Here is a 21,962-nt window from a genome sequence, read left to right on the forward strand (position 1 = left end):
GAAGGAAGCCAGTTACAAAGACTACATATTATATGATCGAATTTATGTCCAGAGTAGGTAAATCTAGAGATAGAAAGTATATTAGTGGTTGCTTAGATATGGGGAGCATGACATCCAGTACCATCACTTCATGGCAAATAGATGGGCAAACAATGGAAACAGTGACAGACTTTATTTTGGGGGGCTTCAAAAATCACTGAAGATGGTGACTGCAGCCATGAAATTAAAAGATGCTTACTCCTTGGGAGAAAAGCTATGATCAACCTAGACAGCATATTAAAAGGCAGAGACATTACTTTACCAACAAAGGTCCGTCTAGTCAAAGGTATGGTTTTTCCAGTGGTCATGTATGGATGTGAGAGTTGGACTATAAAGAAAGCTGAACACCAAAGAACTGATGCTTTTGAACTGTGGTGTTGGAGAAGATTCTTGAGAGTCCCTTGGACAACAAGGAGATCCAACGAGTCCATCCTAAAGGAAATTAGTCCTGAATATTCATTGGAAGGACTGATGCTGAAGCTGAAACTCCAATACCTTGGCCACCTGATGAGAAGAACAGACTCATTGGAAAAGACCCTGATGCTGGGAAAGATTGAAGGCGGAAGAAGGTGACGACAGAGGATGAAATGGTTGGATGGGATCACCAACGCGATGGACATGAGTTTGAGTAAGCTTCGGGAGTTGGTGATGGACAAGGAAGCCTGGAATGCTGCAGCTCATGGGGTTGCAAAGAGTCGGACATGACTGAACTGAACTGAACTAAAAGATGGGGAGAATGAAGGCTGAATTGATAGTTATAAATATCCACAATATGATTAAGAAAAAGATAATCAACCTAAAACAAAAAAGCAATAATGACATAAGAAAATAAATAATTTATAAAATAAATAAAAGAATTCCCTTGTGGTCCAGTGGTCCACTGAAGGGCACTGGGGTTCAATCCCAGGTTGGGGACCAAGGTTCCCAAAACCTCCACCACATGAAGAAAACAACAAAAGACTTAATAAATGTTATCAAGTAAAATAAATAAGCAAAGTTAAAATAATATTTTTTCATTCTTTAGAACAGGCAAAGACTAAAAGATGGATGAGGTTTCTAAATGAAAACAGGCACTCTGATAGAATTAGACCTTTTCCCCCCATATCTAAAATGAGGATATTTCTGCCCACCATTGACAGCTTTCATAATATTCAGTAAAATAATAAAATTACAATGTTTGAAATACTCCCCTAATCAAAAAAATGTGCATACATTTAATAAAAATTAGCTCTTACTTTTCAGCTGGAGCTCTTGGGGAGGATAGATTAGTAAAGTGGACTCAACTAATAGAACAGTTTTGGACAACCTGGAATAATCAATCCAATTCAAACTTTTCATTCTCTCTGACTCTTTCAACAACTCCAATTCTAAACAATTCTTCACTAGACAAATGTGAAAACATTTCAACTGAGATAAAGCCTGCACAGAAAATTTTCCCAAAAATTTCTGGCCTGAAAAAAAGTGTGTTAGTTACTCAGTGCTGCCCCACTCTTGCTCCTCTATCCATGGGATTCTCCAGGCAAGAATGCTGGAGTGGCTGTAGTCATTCCCTTTTCCAGGGATCTTCCCGACCCAGGAATCGAATCCGATCTTCTGCATTGCAGACGGATTCTGTACCCACATATTCTGATCTTCTATTCCTCCTCAGTTCACTACCTTCCATCTTAGAACAAAACCCCTCCCTATTAGCTCAACCCTCCCAGCAACCCTCTCACCTTTCACCCTAGGGATGTCATCAAACTTCCACCCCCAACTTTGACTGAAGACCTTTTCTTTCAACTAAATATGTTTCCTGTGTGTCCGCAGAAAGGCATGCTGCCTTCCTCTACCACCTTGGCTTCTCCAAACCCTGTACCGTTCCCTGAAATCGCTCCTGCTGCTGCTGCCGCTAAGTCGCTTCAGTCTTGTCCGACTCTGTGCGACCCCGTGAACTGTAGCCCACCAGGCTCCTCCATCCATGGGATTTTCCAGGCAAGAGTTCTGGAGTGGGGTGCCGTTGCCTTCTCCGCCTGCTCCCAACTCCCTAAAGGAGGCCTCCTTTTGCGGTATGGACATTGCACCTTTTTAAATATGGCTGCGCCCCCGTGAAGTTTTGTACCTCCCGCGTACCAGCGGCAAAGCCAAGGCGTACATATTTGGATTTAGTGCGCCTTACTTGAAGGACACCAGTATTCCGCCGAGATGGACTAGAGCATGCTCATTCCCCTTTGCAACGCTAGCGATTGGCGTAACAATCGCTACAAGACAAGTTTTGTAGGGCAGGAAAACTGGTTGTACGGCTGGCCTTCCAAAATGGCGGGCCCCATATATACCAGCTAATAGGGTGCCGCCATACTCTTGTCATAGTGTCTTTAAAAGACGGGAAAGCTGAACGGAATTTTCGTTGGTGTTAGGACGCCCCGGGGTGACGGTTGTCAGCCTGCAGACTCGGGTGCTATAGAGAATAAACTTGACCTGCGAAGTGGAACAGCCGGGCTTGTGACTCTGAAGAAAGTGATGGACTGTGCCTATTGGTACCCACCCAGCGGTGCGTGAAGAATCTATTAAGGGGTCTGTTTCGCTTTCTGGGAGCAGAATCAGGTTGAGCTTTGTGGAGATATGAGCTTTGAGGTAAGGGCAGCCTATGGGGAGTCTTTAGGAGGAGCAAGCCCTTGTTGGGGAGGGGATGCATTCCGTTAATGAGGGAACAGAATGGTCAGAAATGAGGCAGCCCTGGGGGTCAGGGTATTGCAGTAGCGTGGACAGATTTGGGGTGGCTTGGGGTTAGCATTTATGGAAGAGGTCAGTGACTGTGGGGGCTTGGAGGCAAACCAGTGTTTGGCATGGTTTAGGGGGGTAGTCAGTGATTGGGATGCACTTAGGGGATAGGTCAGTGATTTGGGGCATCCTTCGGGGGAATGTTATTGATTGGGGGTGAATGAGGAGGTGCTGGAGGAAGTTAGAAATTGCGTTTGAGAGTGTGTCAGAGCCTGAAAACGTCTTCTGGAGGAAGATCAGTTCTTAGGACAGCCTTAGAGGGATGTCAGTGATTGGAGCTTTCCTGGAGGAAGGTCAGTGACTGGGGAATCTTTGGGCATAAGTCAATGATTGAGACGTCTTTGGGGATGTTCTCTCATGGAAGTGTCCACAATGGCAGGTTCGTGATTCAGACATCCTTGGTTGGCAGTTCAGTGTTTTTGATGTTCTTGGCTTAGGCGAATATTTGTGATGTACTTAGTGGGAGGTTCAGTGTTTGGAATATCCTTCTGGGTGGCCTTGTAGGGAGGTTAGTGCTTGGAGCAACTGTTTCTTGTCTTGGAGTCCCCAGTGGTCACTGAGAGTCATAGGGATCTATGTGTTTGAGTCTGGATAAATGAATGATAATCTGTTAGAAGTCATGAACTATGAAATAGCCATGTGGTCCATATTTTGGGTATGATGTTGTTAGGCATTGATACATAAGAAATTTATGGGAGTTGGAACTTGAGAGATCTCTGCATTTTAGAGGACTTTGGTGTTTTAAAGCCCATTGACTTCTCATAGACTACATTACTGCCTTCATAAAAACCTGCTTTCCTCTGTCCTCTAAATCACTTCCTCCTCTCGCTGTCTTCACAGTGCTTTGTAATGATCAAGATTTACATAAAAGCTAAGGTTAAATGCTTATTCTGAAGGATGTGGTATCTGCCCCTCTAATTTTCAAACTTACTGCATATTTCTCTGGGATCCTTCCTTTTTTCATCCTTCTGATGCATGAGAGGACTTTCCTACATCCAAAATCTTGGTAACCAGAAATACACATTGTTAAAATTTTGATATGTTTCCTTTTCCAATTATTTTCTATGACTCATTTTATTACAAAAATGTGATAACAGTGCATAAATAGCTTATAATTTGGCTTTTTAAAGAAACTTCAAAACCTTCAAAAAATGAAAATTAACCTTATATGGTAAAATTGTTTCAGATTACTGACTTTTGGTACAAAGTCTTATTGATAGCTGCGTAGTATTCTACAATGTGAATCTCCTTGCAGTGTTGACTGAAGTTATATTCTTTGCACTAATTTGGATAGACATGACTTTGAAATATTCACATAGGTCTGGACATTGCTTGTTAAGTTTATGCCTAGATCTTATCTATGTTTGCTGCCATTGCAAACAGCTTCTCTTTCTTTTGAACCTTCAATTATTTTTATTTTATAGGTATAAAAGTAATCAACTTTTTTTCTCTTCCATAGCCTTACTGAGAAGGCAATGGCACCCCACTCCAGTACTCTTGCCTGGCAAATCCCATAGATGGAGGAGCTTGGTAGGCTGCAGTCCATGGGGTTGTGAAGAGTCAGACGTGACTGAGCGACTTCCCTTTCACTTTTCACTTGCATGCATTGGAGAAGGAAATGGCAACCCACTCCAGTGTTTCTGCCTGGAGAATCCCAGGGATGGGGGGAGCCTGGTGGGCTGCCATCTATGGGGTCTCACAGAGTTGGACATGACTGAAGTGACTTAGCAACAGCAGCAGCAGCATAGCCTTACTGAACTCCTTTTATTACTAATGTGTTTGATCCTTTTTTAGGTTTTCCAGGTGCGCAGTCAGAACACCTGCAGATAAATTTAACTCAGAGAAAAGAATATGGACTTCAGATTTGGGCAGACCTAGGTTTTTATCCATATTCTGCCACTTACTACATTTCTCAACCTATGCTGCTTTTCCCATTTGGTTAAAAAACTACCAGTACTAACTATTCAAAAACTTAGAATACCTAGCACATAGTAAGTACCCAAGAGAGGTTAGCAAGCACTATTCCAGTACACACACAGACTTACATGCACACATGCTTCCCAGATGGCTCTGGTGATAAAGAACTCACTTTCCAATGCAGGAGACATAAGAGACTTGGGTTTGATCCCTGGGCAGGAAGATCCCCTGGAGGAGGGCATGGCAACCCACTCCGGTATTCTTGCCTAGAGAATCCCATGGACAGAAGAGCCCGACAGGCTATAGTCCATAGGGTCGCAACGAATTGGACATGACTGAAGCAACTTAGCACACACACATACACACACATATATATACTGTTTCTCTGGATTTTAGCCTTTTAAAAATTTAGTTTTTTTAAAAAAATTCTTTATAGTGACCCTTCTCTAAATGTAGATTTAGTTTTGAATACAGTTTTAGCACAATTACATAATTTAATGAAGATAGCTTTGTTGCTTGTGTTTCTTGCTTGTACAATAGACCATCAGGTAGTATATGGTACTTTTTTCCTCCTTAAACTATCACATTAACCTATCACCACATACAAATAAAAACTCATACAACTCAGAAAAATATTGTGCTCCCAGTTATAGTTTGTCACAGGAGTGAATTTCTGTAATCCCCCAGGTCGTGACTTCCTGGGATGAAACAGTTCCAGTGAGGGAAGGAACTGAAGGTGCCAGAGCAGCCTGGCGTCCTTCACCAGAGACTCTGTACTGGAGCTGCAGGGAGGCAGCCAGAACCAACAACAGAGCAGATACGAGAGGTGCTGGCTGAACCTAAGGGCTCCAGAAAATGCCTGCATCCCAAGTGAGTAGTTTCCTGCATATTTATTTTCCTTTTGGCTTTCTAGTGAATTTTAGGAGGTTAAATACATATATTAAGAGAAAATGTTTATTCAGTATTCATGAAGGCTACTCTATACCAGACACAGCATGGAAAGATGAATGTCTGAATTCAGAAAAAAATACTGAGACAAAAGATCAACTTCACAGTAAAGTTTATAAATTTATAAATTTTATTAAATTTATAATATTTATAAATAAGAATTTATAAATCATATGTTTATATAAATTGTTTGAAGTTAGAACATGGATTATAGCCTGTAAGGCTCTAACTGTTTAGTAAAATTGAGCACATGGGAGTCCTGTGCACCAGTCCTGGCAGTCCAGGAGTTAAGACTGTGCTTCCACTGCAGGGGGCATGAGTTTGACCCCTGGTTGGTAAACTAACACCCCACCATGCCTCACAGTGTGCCAAAATAAATAAATAAACTTGTCTCTGGTATCCCCTGTTTTTCCACTTATCTATTGTTGCCTTGTTAGTCACCCCAAAATCTAGGGGTAAACATTTATAATCCTCATGGATACAGTGGGTATAAATATTCTGTCTACACACAGTTTTTGTGTGACACTGAATTCTAGGATGGATCTTCGAGTGTTTACATGTGTCCCATTAGTTATGGTTGTTTCCAGAGAGCTTATGTAGGAGCACGACATTACAAATTTTGAAGAAAAAAAAAAATTAAGTATCCTGGAGTATTTTTTTGGATACATAATACTTTTGTTCTATAATGAGTGAGAATTTCTTAAACATTACAAATGGTGACACAAATATACTAGCTTACAGATATGTACAATGTACTACTTTATGCTTCAAAAAGGCAGGCAGGTATATATGTGTGTGTATATATATATAATTTTAGATCTAATGAACAATTCAGTGGGCCATATGGGCCCTATGGTGATGGCGTGTATCTTTTCAGGTTTCAAAGACCATCCTCAGTTTCAGTGCTTTGCTATAAGAGCTCAACAGTACTCAGCAAAGCATTTATTCTCATGGTTATGATTTATTACAACAAAAGGATACAGATTAAAATCAGCAACAGAGAACGGTGCGTAAGGCCAGGTCTAGAAGACACCAGGCAGAAGCTTCCTGTTGTCTCAATGAAGTCACATGGATTTTGTTTCCTGTTCTCAACAATGATTTGTAAGAACACATCTCGTGTGTGTGCTCAGTTGCTTCAGTTGTGTCCGACTCTTTGCGACCCTATGGACTGTAGCCCACCAGACTCGCTCTGTCCATGGGATTCGCCAGGCAAGAATACTGGAGTGGGCTGTGCCCTCCTCCAGGGGATCTTCCTGACCTGGGGATCGAACCCGAGTCGCTTACATCTCCTTCATTGGCAGGCAGGTTCTTTGGTTCTTTACCACTAGCGCCACCTGGGAAGCCCAACAACACATCTCCGGTATTGCTAATTAGTGTCTAGGCTTTTTATTTGCAGTGGGTCACACAGGGAAGGCTGACTATATCAGTGGCTGACATTGGTGTCCAGCCTGTGGACAACTTCAGAAGTCAAGCAACTTCCAGAAGTTGCTACAATGTGGCTCAAGACCTCTAATATAAATCACATTGATAGTATTAGTGAAGCTTAAGATATTCTCAGTGTCAAAGTTTCATATAGTCCAGAAGTTTATAGAGTTAAACCCATATGTCCCCCATCAGACCTTTTTCTTTACCTGCAAGATAAATAATCCAGACACTTTTATGTATATTCTTTCAACCTCCTGTGTCAGTACTCACATATGTAAATGTGTATTTGTATGAATTTGAGTTGAGGACCCATGACTCAAACTCAGTGATTCTCTAGAAGACCTCACAGGACTCAAAAGAGCAATGTGTTATATTTCTCTCTCTGTAAGCTAGTGTGTTCCTTCAGGGTAAAAGAAAGTCTCTTATAAAGGAATGCTTAATACATTGTCTGTCATAGGTGCATACACATAGGCTGTAGGTGGTTTCCAGATTAAAGATTTAAGGATGTTCTCTGTTCTATTCCTCTTTTGTGAATGGATGAACATGTGAGTCTCAGGATGACTGAACAGAAGCACAGGCAGAAGACACCCGGCAGAAGCTTCCTGTTGTCTCAATGAAGTCATATGGATTTTGTTTCCTTTTCCCAACAATGATTTGTAAGAACACATCTCGTGTGTGTGCTAGTTGCTTCAGTTTTAAATTTTAAAAAAATTGGCTTTTCCTACAAAGTAAAATGCAAAACTTGTTACACAGAAAGCAGTCAAATAGCTCATCATGGGAAAACTTACAGGAAAACTTCTGAGACATTCCTATTTATCTTCATAGTAGTAATCAATGATAATTCCTTTAGAATGAATAGAAATGTTCTATTACAGGGCTCAGTGTCATTCAAGGATGTGGCTGTGGTTTTCACCTAGGAGGAATGGCAGCTACTGGACCCCCTTCAGAAGAACTTGTATTAAGATGTGATGCTGGAAAATTTTATCAACTTAGTATCAGTGGGTAAGAAGAGCATTCTGGGTACTGTAGGCAGTGGACTGCCTTTTCTTTCTCAGGGATGAAAGGGGTGGAGTCTTACAACTGCCTTACTTTTCTAGACTTGAGTTTCATACATCAAAGATTTTAGTACTTTCTGGCCTCTTAGTTTCCTTCTCCCACTCCCAAAGCAAAAGTCCTTTACTTGGCCAAGTTGGAATTTGTTCAACCCCTTAAATATAACCTTATTCTACAGAGGACTTGTATTTGGGTCTGTGGGTCCTCTGTAATTCCCCTTGAGTAGGGTATGATGTGCTGTGAAAGTGCTGCACTCAGTATGTCAGCAAATTTGGAAAATTCAGCAGTGGCCACAGGACTGGAAAAGGTCAGTTTTCATTCCAATCCCAAAGAAAGGCAGTGCCAAAGAATGCTCAAACTACAGCACAATTGCACTCATCTCACACGCTAGTAAAGTAATGCTCAAAATTCTCCAAGCCAGGCTTCAGCAATATGTGAACTGTGAACTTCCTGATGTTCAAGTTTTAGAAAAGGCAGAGGAACCAGAGATCAAATTGCCAACATCTGCTGGATCATGGAAAAAGTAAGAGAGTTCCAGAAAAACATCTATTTCTGCTTTATTCACTATGCCAAAGCCTTTGACTGTGTGGATCACAATAAACGGTGGACAATTCTGAAAGAGATGGGAATACCAGACCACCTGATCTGCCTCTTGAGAAATTTGTATGCAGGTCAGGAAGCAACAGTTAGAACTGGACATGGAACAACAGACTGTTTTCAAATAGGAAAAGGAGTACCTCAAGGCTGTATATTGTCACCCAGCTATTTAACTTATATGCAGAGTACATCATGAGAAACGCTGGACTGGAAGAAGCACAAGCTGGAATCAAGATTGCCAGGAGAAATATCAATAACCTCAGATATGCAGATGACACCACCCTTATAGCAGAAAGTGAAGAGGAACTAAAAAGCCTCTTGATGAAAGTGAAAGTGGAGAGTGAAAAAGTTGGCTTAAAGCTCAACATTCAGAAAACGAAGATCATGGCATCCGGTCCCATCACTTCATGGGAAATAGATGGGGAAACAGTGGAAACAGTGTCAGACTTTATTTTTTTGGGCTCCAAAATCACTGCAGATGGTGACTGCAACCATGAAATTAAAAGATGCTTACTCCGTGGAAGGAAAGTTATGACCAACCTAGATAGCATATTCAAAAGCAGAGACATTACTTTGCCAACAAAGGTTCGTCTAGTCAAGGCTATGGTTTTTCCTGTGGTCATGTATGGATGTGAGAGTTGGGACTGTGAAGAAGGCTGAGCACCGAAGAATTGATGCTTTTGAACTGTGGTGTTGGAGAAGACTCTTGAGAGTCCCTTGGACTGCGAGGAGATCCAACCAATCCATTCTGAAGGAGATCAGCCCTGGGATTTCTTTGGAAGGAATGATGCTAAAGCTGAAACTCCAGTACTTTGGCCACCTCGTGCGAAGAGTTGACTCATTGGAAAAGACTCTGATGCTGGGAGGGATTGGGGGCAGGAGGAGAAGGGGACGACAGAGGATGAGATGGCTGGATGGCATCACTGACTTGATGGACGTGAGTCTGGGTGAACTCTGGGAATTGGTGATGGACAGGGAGGCCTGGCGTGCTGCGATTCATGGGGTCGCAAAGAGTCAGACACAACTGAGCAACTGAACTGAACTGAACTGAGGGTATGATGTTACCAAAGCACATGCATTCTACCAGTTGCAACAAGAAGCACCATGGATAACAGGAAAAAATCCAGAGTCAGACTCATCCCGGTAAGTGAAAAACCAGCTCCATGGGATAAATGGAAGTATCAATCTTTGTTGGCCAGAAAGAGGGAGACACCTCAAAAATATCTGGAGAAATCTTATTGAAATTTTTAAGCTCAGTATGACTCAGAACAGCTGACCTGAGTTCCCACCTAACGTGAACATTGACTCCTTTTCTCTTTTTCTTGGCTTGTGGAATCTTAGTTCCCTGACCACCAGGGATCCAACCTGGGCCCTTGGCAGTGAAAGTGCTGTGACTTCACATTTTAATCTCTCCATGTTAGGTCTCCTGCATTGGCAGGTAGATTCTTCACCACTGAGCCACCTGGGAAACCTGTATTAGGTCTCTTTTGCCTGGTTTAAAACACACACACACACACATTTCTTTATTTTAGATATTCCGATCAGATCCCTTCCTTAGTCCATCTTGGAACTTGCTCTCCTAATTAATCTTTCTCTCTGTTATCCTCAGTGTACTTGCCTTCTCCTTGTCTCCATCTCCTCAATCCATGTTTATATTAATAGCTCTCTTTTCTTATATATTCAAGCATACATAAATTTTCCATTCTTCTCATTCTGTGTATCTCTCATGCCTCTCGTGCGTGAATGCTAAGTTGCTTCAGTCATGTCTGACTCTTTGTGACCCCATAGACTGTAGCCTGCCAGGCCCCTCTGTCCATGGGATTCTCCAGGCAAGAATACTGAAGTTGGTTGCCATGCCCTTCTCCAGGGGATCTCCCGGACCCAAGGATCGAACCTGCATCTCCTGCATTGGCAGGCGAGTTCTTTACCTCTATCATCACCTGGGAAGATGCTTATAGTTTATTCCTTTTTTCATCTTTAAATCTCCTTTTACTTATAAATGTCACAGACTTTAGGTTTATACTTACAGTCCCCCTTCCTCTTTTCTCTTTGGCCTTTCCTGAGATTCTCTTCCTTCTGTTACATAGTCATTGTGGATTCACTGGTCTGTTTCTAGAAGACACCTGGCAAGTTGATAATTACAGAGACTGGCACGAAATAAACCATGGCAACCTGGAAACTACGGAGAGTCACCACAGAGATAATGCATTTGGAAAAGCATCTTCTCTGAGCTTAAACCTTGAAGTTTCTTTAGCACAAGTATCTCATATACCTGACATACTTGGGAAATACTTGAAACCTAATCTAGAGTGTATTACTCAGAATAAAAGCTATTCAAGAAATGAAGTGGGATTTAATCAATATGACAAGTTATTTCTTTATACTAAGCATGAGAAAATTCTTAATAGACAAAAATACAACGAATATAGTGAACACATTAAAGCTTTCAGCCATAAGTCACAGCTTCTTAAACACCGGAAAACTCAAATGGCAGAGAGACACTACAGCTGCACTGACTGTGGGAAAGCCTTTTCACAGAAGTCAGACCTCATTAAGAATCAGAGAACACACACCGGAGAGAAACCCTATGGGTGCAGTAGGTGTCAGAAAGCCTTCAGCCGGAAGTCCCATCTCATTTTACACCAGAGAACCCACACAGGAGAGAAGCCCTATGAGTGCAACAAATGTGGGAAAGCTTTTACTGATAAGTCATGCCTTAATAAGCACCAGAGAACTCACACAGGAGAGAAATAGTCTGAGTGCCGCATGTGTCAGAAAGGCTTCAGTGATGAGTCACAAGTCACATTACATCAAAGAACACACACAGGAGAGAAGTCCTACAGATGTGATGAATGTCAGAAAAGCTTCAGCAATAAGTCACAGCTCATTATTCATCAGAGATCTCACACAGGAGAGAAACCCTATGGTTGCCATGAATGCGGAAAGACATTTCCCCTTAAGTTTAGCCTCGTTTTACATCAAAAAACACATACAGGGGAAAAACCTTATGGATGCAATGAATGTGGGAAGGCCTTCATCCAGAGATCTGAGCTCATTAGACATCGGAGAACTCACACAGGAGAGAAACCTTATAATTGCAGTGAATGTGGAAAAGGCTTTAGTGTAAAGTCACTCCTCAACACTCACTGGAGAACTCATACAGGAGAGAAGCCCTGTGGGTGCAATGAATGTGGAAAAACATTCTCCATCAAATTTAGTCTCATCCTATACCAAAGAACTCATACAGGTGAGAAACCCTACGAATGCCATCAGTGTCAGAAAGCTTTCACCCAAAAGTCACATCTCACTATTCATCAGAGGTCTCACACAGAAGAGAAACCCTACGAGTGCAGTGAATGCCACAAAGCCTTCAGCTGGAAGTCGTATCTCCTTATTCATCAGAGAATTCACTCTGGAGAGAAGCTTTATCAATGCCATGAATGTGAGAAAACTTTCTCCCACAAGTTTAGCCTCATCATTCATCAGAGAATCCATACAGGAGAGAAACCCTATGGATGCAGTGAATGTGGGAAAACTTTCCCTATGAAGTTTAGCATTGTTTTACATCAGAAAACACATATGGGAGAAAAACCCCATGAATGCCGTGAGTGTCAAATCTTTTGCCCAGAAGTCACATCTTATTATACCTCAAAGAACTCACACAGGTGAGAAACATTACAGATGCAGTGAGTGCTGGAAAACTTTCTCCCACAAATTTAGCCTCATTTTACATCAGAAAACTCATCAAGAAAAGTCATGAAGAAAGTTAATATCCAAAAGTTGTCATTGAAAGGAAATAGCTCATTATACTCCAGAGTTTACATAGGAGTGAAACCTTAAGACTGAAGCAGATTTGGACACTTCTAGATTCATACCATGTTACTTTTATCAAACAATGGAACTACATAGAATGCCAGACAGGAGGAAATATCTTTCCCAATAAATGTCAATTGAACATAGCCTAGAGGGAACAAATAGGAACTTCTGTGTGTGTATTAATGGTGGGGATGTTGTCGGTATGAAATTCAGCTACCGAGAATTGACATTTAGGGGGAAAGTCATGCTTTCATGGTATCATTTATGAGGGAATTCATTTCCTGTAATTTTGATCTAATACACAGCATTACAGAAATTATTAAATATGTAAATAAATACAGTAGTTAGAAAACAAAGCAAAAATTATAGCAGAACACCATGTGAAAATACTAAGTGTTCTGTACCTATTTTAATAATAACATGATTTTTGTATTTGGGAATTGTGTGTGTGAGCATTAACGATTGTGACTCCCTAGTTCATGTGCTTAAATGTCATAAAATTTTACCACAGAATATCTGCACTGAGTCTTTGTATCATCATAATGCTACATGAATTATAACTGAACTACATGGTTCATTATTTTAGTAAAAGAATCTTATGACTCAATATCTTGCCACCTCTACCATGCCCCCACGGTATGCTTTATTAGTAAGTGGGCCTGGAAATTTCTGAGTCTTTCTTGAGTAAAACTTTTGTTTTCATTGATCCAAAGATGGAAAAATTGTCCCATGTATTAATAATGCTTAAGTGAAAATGCAGCACACAGTTGATTGCTTGACATATTTAAATGGAGAAGTGGGTACATAAAATATTAGTGTATCATACAACCAAAGGTACCTTAGATTGGATGAAATACAGTAGAAATCATCATCTTTATAATAGTCTTTCTTCTAAACCAGCCAGATATTTAGGGTTTGAAGATGATGACTATTCATAGGTTTTATATACCCCCTTTGAATTCTGAACAGTTTGAGATAAAGTCCCTGGTATCAGAAGATAAAATTAAATATTAGCTTGAGTCCTGGTATTGCCTGATTGGATGTGTGGTTTGTTCCTAAGGACAAATAAAATATTTCCCCCATACAGCACAAGATGCACTTCCTTTTGAAAGAGTATAAACCAAACTTTACAGATGTTTTTATTAATCCCTTTCTAGAATGTAATACAAAATCTCTCTTTTTTTTTTTTCTTAAATGGGAATTAAACTCTTAAGTTACAAGGAGCTTGACTCTGGTTTCCTTTTGAAGCACATTTTACATTAAAATAAAACACAAACCTCAAAGAACAATCCACAGACTGGGAGACTATATCTCAACACTTAACTGAAAAAGATGAAAACTTAGAGTGTATAAAGAACTCTTATGAATCTGTGGGTGCAGAAAAATTGGGATCATTAAGACAAAGAGGGTTGCTCACCATCCAGTTTTGACAGGGGGTTAAGTTGTAACCCACTGCGGTTGCTGATAGTGCACTGAGATGAATTTAAATAGGTAAAACACCAGGCATTCTGTGCTTAGAATGCAAGTGAACAGGCAGGCAGGGCTCACAGATCGTTAGATGTACATCTCAGGAAGAATTTTAGTGACACTGGATTCTAGCATCTTCCCATACAGAGATAAGCCTTAAAAAGATTAACTTGAGACATTTTTTTTTCCTTTATGATTAGCAGTAAATCTTTTACCAAGATGTATGCCTAACTGCATGTATTTCCTATCCAGAAAGCATATATAAACGGGCTTCTCCCTTACCTTTTCGGAGCAATTTCCTCAGAGCTAATGTCATCCCAAAACTGGGTTCACCTCTTGGTGGGTCTCAAGCCAGTAGGCATACCCAAGCCAAAGAATGGAAGAAGGAAGGACTTATTACTTGCAGCAGGTAAGAACACCAGGGATTTTTCCCAAAGCATTGGCTCCTGGGAACTGTAAAAGTGAAGAAGTTTTAAGCTAAGGGCACATGCACATTCATGAAAGGACTTGAGCAGAGAATTTAGCATAAAATTGAGCAAAAGTTGAGTGTCCAGCTTTAGTAGAAGTCAGAGGGTCAAGATTATCAATTTGGTCCTTCACCTAGTGAAAGTGAAAGTTTAGCTGCATAGTGGTGTCCAATTCTTTGCGACCCCATGCACTCTAGCCCAGCAGTCTACATCAAATTCTCCAGGCAAGAATACTGGAGTGGGCGGCCATTCCCTCCTCCAGGGGATCTTCCTGACTCAGGGATCAAACCCATGTCTCCTATGGCTCCTGCATTGGCAGGTGGATTCTTTACCACTGCGTTACCTGGGAAGCCCCATTGTCCCCTTAACATCATTGATTACGGAGACTGTTCAAGGGCAAGAATTATGGCCAGGCTTAGATGACAAAACGGCTTAGGCTAAAATGGGTTCTCTCATGTCAAGAAAGCCATGCCTGGTTCTCTTTCTCACAGAAATCTCCCTAACCCATATACTTACACTAACTGGGTGGCTGTGGTCCTTAGCAAGAACCTGAATAAAACTTAGAACTGTTATTTTGTGTGTTTTCCCGTCAACAGATCAATAAGAAAATAACAGAGTGAAAATCAGTAGGTAAATATCCATAGAAGATATGATTCTGAATACCCAATTAACATGAAAAGACACTAAACTGCATTTTTAACTGAAAGCAGGCCCATTTTTGGACAGCCAATTCTCAGATTTTACTTCTTTTATGTGAAAAATTATAGCAATTCCTGCTGGATAGGATAATTTTAATAGTTTTGGGGGACATATCTGTAAAGTGACAGCTGACTGACTTACAGTATCCTAAAAATTTGTAAGGAACACTTGATTTGTCTCTGCCAAAGTATGACAGGATGGAAGGGGGCAGGGCACAGTCATTTTAAGAATGACAGCCATTGAAGATATGACAAACTGGTTAGAACCTACAAGGCTTTGACTAGCCTATACGACTTCCCATAGACCTTGAGCCTCATTATACACTCATTGTAGTACATTAACGGAGAAGGCAATGGCACCCCACTCCAGTACTCTTGCCTGGAAAATCTCATCGGTGGAGGAGCCTGGTAGGCTGCAGTCCATGGGGTCGCAAAGAGTCGGACATGACAGCGACTTCACTTTCACTTTTCACTTTCATGGTGGAGAAGGAAATGGCAACCCACTCCAGTGTTCTTGCCTGGAGAATCCCAGGGACGGGGGAGCCTGGTGGGTTGCCATCTATGGGGTTGCACAGAGTCGGACATGACTGAAGCGACTTAGCAGCAGCAGTAATACATTAATATGCTAAATAACACACCCACCAGTGCCAGGACAGTTTCAAGGTTGACCATTTTAAAAGATCAAAAAGTGGGTGGTGGCCCAATTCCTGAAAACTGCTTTTCCCCACAAATAGTTTAAATAATCCTCCCACTTGTTAGCCTATAAAATTATTCAACCCATAAAAACTAACAACCCTCTACCCCTAGGCTGCTCTCACTTGCCTAGGGCATGTGTATTTCTCTGAATAAACTCACTTTCACTTTACTATGGCTCACTCTCCTGAGACCTGGGATGTGACCATTCTCTTGCTCCTCCCTTCTCCTGCAACCACAGCCCACTGCTGCTACAGCTGGAAGAAACTTGGACTAAGATGCACGATAGGGTGAGGGGTGAACAGAGAGAAGGGGACGTACATTAGTTCAGTTCAGTCACTCAGTCGTGTCTGACTCTTTGCGACCCCATGAACCGCAGCATGCCAGGCTTCCCTGTCCATCACCAACTCCCGGAGTTTACCCAAACTCATGTCCATCGAGTCAGTGATGCCATCCAACCATCTCATCCTCTGTCATCCCCTTCTCCTGCCTTAAATCTTCCCCAACATCAGGGTCTTTTCAAGTGAGTCAGCTCTTCATGTCAGGTGACTGGACATATTTGGCTGGACATTATAAAGTGACAAAACAGCACAAAGATGCCCCAGAATTGTCTCCCAGTAATCTTAGATGAAAGCAGAGGTGCTAAGGCCTTAATGATGTTATCCCAGAAAGAATGGTTGTGTGTATTTTGAGACCTACCAGAATCCTGTGGGGCTTCCTGTTCATAGGAAAAAGGCTTTGGGCTCCTTGACTTTCCAGGAGTTCAAAAGGGCAGATTCAAATAGTTTTTCTAATTAAGGAAGTAAGGGAACTCAGTAACAAAGGAAAAGCAGTCAAGAAATAATATTGCAGCAATAAAGCAGGGTCCTGGTTCTTCCTCCAAGGATACACATAACAATACACCTTTCAGCTTCTGGCTGAGCACAACATTCCTGGAACACTATCCATTACCTCACCACCAACCAAACAGAAGAAAGTCACATATCCTGTAGCCCCCGCCCCAAATTTTGCCTTTAAAAACTTCCCCCAGATTTCCCTGGTGGTCTAGTGGATAAGAATCCTCCTGCCAATGCAGGGGACAATCCTTGGTCTGGGAGGATCTCCACATACCTGTGGGCCACGACTACTGAGCTGGCAAGCTTCAACTACTGAAGCCCTTGCGCCTAGAGCTGTTGCTCTGCAACAAGAGAAGCTACCATAATGAGAAGCCCATGCGCTGCAGTGAAGAACTGCCCTGACTCTGCCACTAGAGAAAGCCAGCACATAGCAACAAGGGCCCAATGCAGCCACAAATTAATTAATTAATTAAAAACAAACAGGGACTTCACTGGTGGTCCAGTGGTTAAGAGTCTGCCTTCCAACACAGGAGATGCAGTTTCGATCCCTGGTCAGGGAACTAAGAGCCCACATGCTTCAACGAAGTGTGGTGACTAAGCTCCCATGCTGCAATGAAGATCCCACGTGCCTCAACTAAGATCTGATGCACCCAAATAAATAAATATTAAAAAAAACTCAAAAGAAACAAATACTCTTCCCTCAAAACCATCAGGGAGTTCAGGATTTTTTTTTTAGCACAAGCCACCCTTCTCCTTCCTTGGCCCTGCAGTAAACCTCTCTCTGCTCCAAATTGCAACATTTTGGTTTGTCTGGCCTCACTCTGTATCTGGCTCATGAACTTGTGGTCAACAACCTGTGTCTCCTGCATTGCAGGTGGATTCTTTACCTGTTGAGCCATCAGGGAAGCCCCTGTATTGTCTTTAATTACACAAATGACTTATTGTCACATATTTGGTCTTTGACGATGGTTCTTGGGACAGAGTTCCTAAAACATCTGCAGTTTCCTGAGAAATAGAGGAGTATCCTTTTTTTATTCATAACAAGCCCCTCTGAACCATCTGTGAGTGTATGCTAATGAGGTGACTCAGGACAGGTCCTTAGACAACTTTAAGACGGGAGCTGATCCCAGAAAGACCAAGCCTTGACTGGAATGTTGGGCTCTACCCTCTGATCTCAGTAGACAGGAAAGGAACTGGAGATTGAACTCTGTCACTAGTAGGCAGGGGTTTAATCAATCATTCCTGTGTAATAGAACCACCATAAAAACCCCAATGGGGTTCAGAGAACTTCCAAGGAGGCAGGCTGATCCCCGTGCTGGGAGGGTGACTCATCCCAACTCTGGGATGGGGAAAGAGGCCCTTGCACTCAGGACCTTTTTACACTTGGCTCTCTTTACCTTTTCATGTGGGTGTTCATTAATATCCTTGATGAAAGTGAAAGTCACTCAGTCATGTCTGACTCTTTGCAACCCCATGAACTATACAGTTCATGGAATTCTCCAGGCCAGAATACTGGAGTGGGTGGCCTTTCCCTTTTCCAGGGGACCTTACCAACCCAGGGATTGAACCCAGGTCTCCTACATTGCAGGCGGATTCTTTACCCGCTGAGCCACACACAGGAAGAAGCCCTATATCCTTGGTAATAAACTATAAAGGTAAGCGTAACATTGTCCTCAGTTCTGTCAGTTGTTCTGGCAATTTATCTAACCTTAGCAGGCAAAGTACGGGAAGCCCTGAGTTGTAGCCAAGCTGGACACAAATGCAAGGAACCTGGGACTTTGGACTGGTGTCTGAACTGAAGGCACTCTTGTGATACTGAGCCCTTTAGCCTGTGGAGCCTGATGCTAACTCTGAGTTGTCAGTGTCAGATTAGGGTTGAAGCTGAAGACCAAATATTAGAACAAAAGATGTTCCTAGTGCTTTTACTACTTAGGAGACTACAAGGGTTTTAGGATCTCTAAGCCGACAACCAGGGATAGAAACCTCTATTATTTCACACCCTCCATTTTAGTAATAAGAGAAACACTCATATTACACGGGACTGTGTTGTTACAGGGATCGCTGACACTGGAGGATGTGGCCGTGGATGTCACGTGGGAGGAGTGGCAGCTCCTGGCCCCTGCTCAGAAGGCCTTGTACCAGGACATGATGCTAGAGGACTATAGCAACCTGGTGTCTGTGGGTGAGGACAGTGCCTTTTCTTTCTTCAGCTTCTGAAGGCTTTGTTGTGTCTGTCATGCTCTGAAGTGGTAGATTTTTGGTCTCATCTCTTGTCCCAGATGAGAAGGTATACTCTCTTTTCATTTTAGAGAAAAGCCTTTAATTTACAAACATACAAATTGTGTAGTCCCTAAAAAGCATACTGTTCTCAGCATCACAGATCCCTGGTGACATCTGATGAGCCTTAGTCTTCTGGCATTTCCCATGAACAGGGTATCAAGTTAGCAAACCTGATGTACTCTCCAAGTTGGAATGAGAAGAACCACCATGGACCTTAGACGATGAAGTTCCTGGTCAACCCCATCCAGATAGGTGAGAGAGAAGCAGCAAGACGGGCAAGGCTGAAGAAATCACCTTTCAGTTCCTTAGAGAAGGCATCCCAGTGGGGAGGGGTGCAGAGGACACAGAAACAGCCTCCATGTATCCCTCTCTCCATATGAGAGCTCTTTTTCTGGGTGGGAATTTAAAGGAAAATATACCCCTTTATCTCTTCTTGGAAAGAATCCATTTATTTCTCCTTAGATGTCAACATTCCTCCCTGCCACACCCCACAGTCTTCCTTGGATTTTCAAGTCTTCCCATACTTCATCATTTGTCAGAGTATGATTTTATATTCCTTTCATGTCTCTTGATATGAAATTCCTCCTTCTGTGTCTCGCTTCTAAGAGGAAACTTTGAATTCATCTTTATCTTCTGATGCATACACACGTTCCTGCCCCATTGGAAAATATTTCCCCTTATGACATCCAGCCACACCTTGGAAGCCTTTATTCTCGTGGTGACATGGTCTCTTAATATGTATTTATGTTTGTTTTTCTTTTTTCCCACTCTGAGCTACTTCAAAGGTTCTGTTGTCGTCCTCTGCTCTCATAGACTATAAAACCTTATTTATTTAAATTAAGCCCTTGTTCTCTGGCCCATATCCCGTAACAATGTCTAATACATCTGCTGCTACCATGTATTTTACCTGTCTCTATGGCAACTCCCAGTAAGTTCACACTTTTTGTGTGAGACACCAGAACCATCTTCCCTCCAAGAAAATCCCTTTCCAACATCCTTTCTGAAATTGAGATTCTGTTGTCCTTCTGTACATCTTAAGTCCTGACATTACCTTGAATCTTCTTTACCTTCTGTGTGTGTGCATGTGTCATTTCAGTCATTTCCAGCTCTTTGCAACCCTATGGACTGTGGCCTGCCAGCCCCTTCTGTCCATGAGATTCTCCAGGCAAGAATACCGGAAGGGGGTGCCATTTCATTCTCCAGGGGATCCTCCTGGCCCAGGGATCAAACCTGCATCTCCCACATCTCCAGCATTGGCAGGCGGGTTCTTTACCACAAGCACCACGTGGCAAGCCCCTCTTTACCCTCTCTGTTTAACACCTTTGCTGTTCCTCTTCTTTGTTTCATTAGAGAAGATCTTTCTAAAATTTCTCATTCTGTTTGTTAGGCTAGGGAGCCTAAACAAAATCATAAAATCTCATTAATGAGTCTTATCCTTCTTTCCAAATAAATCCTCATTTCTTCTATGTCTCATTACTTCCTTTGCTTCTTCAAACCATTGTCATGTTTGAACTGCCTACTTTATTCCTTATCTTGCTTTTTCTGTTTCCTTTCCACCGCAGAATATGGCTTCAATTTAAGTAAAGAATTTTTTTGTGTTTCTCCAATACCAGCACCATGTCTGGTTTGTGGATTAGCCATTTAATAAGGATGTGTTGAATGAATGTCTTTCACCATTTTGAAACTGGGTGTCCCTCCAGTCTCTGTGAGGTGATGCTAACAGTGACGGTATTTAACTGTCCCCAGGGCCTTATTTATAAAGCAAACAAATCTATATTTATTCATTGTGAATTTACTGTATTTTACACTGATGGCTGACATCTTTTGGGTTGTTTGGTGTTTTATATTATCGTGTTTTTAACCATTTCCAAGAGATTGGAGTTAGTGCTTAATGGATGCAGAGTTTTTCAGTTGGAGAAGATGGAAAAAAAACCCCAAAAAACTAGCAATATAAGGTGCTGGTGGTTGTACAACATTGTGATTATACTTAATATCACAGAACTGTACATTTAAAAATGGTTAAGGGACTTCCCTGGTGGTCGAGTAGTAGGACTCTGCTCCCACTGCAGGGAGCATGGGTTCAATCCCTCGTCAGGGAACTAAGATCTTGCATGGCCCAGCCCTGCCAAAACCATTAAAACAGTAAAATTTATTTTATATATATTTAACTATAATTTTGAAAAGTTTTTTAAAGATAAGGTAATTTTATGCTTGGAATTTCTTTGATATCTTGGGTTTTTCATTAAAGAGCCAGCTTACCCCAAGGTATTTTTGAAATAGTTTTATTCCATCTGATGCTCATAAAGTGTTCATTGTTATCTTTCCTAGACATTAAGGAAGTGGATGATCATGTGCAGTTGCACTGGCAAAACCAAAATATGCCGAAGTGTCATGAACAGAATGCATTTGGGAATATTATTCATCAGAGCAGAAGTTGTTTTCCTTTAAGGCCAAATTATGATGTATTTGATTTACACAGGAAAACTCTGAAATCATATCTAGATGTAACTAACCAGAAAAAAAGCTGCAACAAAAAGGAGCCTGCTGAGTTTAATTGGGATGGGAGATTCTTGCTCCATGCTCATCATGAACAAACTCATACTGAAATTGAACATCAGGAAATACACAAAACAGAGAACACCCATGAATGTACTGAATATGGGAAAGCCTTCCTCAAGAAGTCTCTCAGCTCAATGAACATAAAATAATTCTCACACAGGAAAGAAACCCCATGGATGTAGTCCGTGTGGGAAGACCTTCTTCAAGAAGTTCAAGCTCACTGAACATCAGCGAACTTACAAAGGAGAGAAACCCCATGAGTGTTTTGAGTGTGGAAGAGCCTTCCTCAGGGAATTTTAGCTTACTGAACATCAGAAGATGCATACGGGAAATAAACCCCATGTATGCAGTATATGTGGAAAAGCATTCTACAGAAAGTTCAAGCTAACTGAGCACCAGAGAACTCATAC

The 21,962-nt window shown here is 41.7% G+C and overlaps 4 protein-coding genes across 5 annotated transcripts in view; 2 read left to right on the top strand and 2 right to left on the bottom strand.

Moving 5' to 3' along the window:
* The window catches only part of LOC113875578 (zinc finger protein 432-like), an 85,226-nt gene that overhangs the window by 57,802 nt on the left and 5,462 nt on the right, over positions 1-21,962 (bottom strand). The window lies entirely within an intron of this gene.
* Positions 1-21,962, bottom strand: part of LOC113875581 (zinc finger protein 613-like) — a 41,230-nt gene that overhangs the window by 13,806 nt on the left and 5,462 nt on the right. The gene's annotated exons all lie outside the window — the stretch shown is intronic.
* Positions 1,975-21,726, top strand: LOC113875607 (zinc finger protein 613-like). 2 transcript variants are annotated; one of them, XM_027514154.1, is made up of 4 exons: positions 2,196-2,649; positions 5,401-5,583; positions 18,769-18,895; positions 21,322-21,726. In XM_027514154.1, exons 2-4 carry the CDS (start codon positions 5,569-5,571, stop codon positions 21,699-21,701), a joined length of 522 nt encoding a protein of 173 aa, XP_027369955.1. In that variant the 5' UTR covers positions 2,196-2,649; positions 5,401-5,568; the 3' UTR covers positions 21,702-21,726. The 2 variants fall into 2 exon arrangements, 1 of the variants encoding a protein (XP_027369955.1); XR_003506298.1 differs by lacking the exons at positions 18,769-18,895; positions 21,322-21,726 and adding an exon at positions 7,962-8,246 and having other exon boundaries at positions 1,975-2,649.
* LOC113875599 (zinc finger protein 182-like) lies at positions 11,377-13,775 on the top strand. Its single transcript, XM_027514148.1, is given in 2 exon segments — positions 11,377-12,347; positions 12,349-13,775. Coding segments are annotated over 2 exon segments (993 nt in total). The 5' UTR covers positions 11,377-11,502; the 3' UTR covers positions 12,497-13,775.

This window comes from Bos indicus x Bos taurus, chromosome 18, assembly GCF_003369695.1.
Source record: "Bos indicus x Bos taurus breed Angus x Brahman F1 hybrid chromosome 18, Bos_hybrid_MaternalHap_v2.0, whole genome shotgun sequence".
NCBI classification, from domain to species: Eukaryota; Metazoa; Chordata; class Mammalia; order Artiodactyla; family Bovidae; genus Bos; species Bos indicus x Bos taurus.

Coding starts and splice junctions, on each gene's coding strand:
- LOC113875607 (XM_027514154.1), top strand. Junction 18,896..21,321: donor TAGCAACCTGGTGTCTGTGG/GTGAGGACAGTG, acceptor TATCTTTCCTAG/ACATTAAGGAAGTGGATGAT.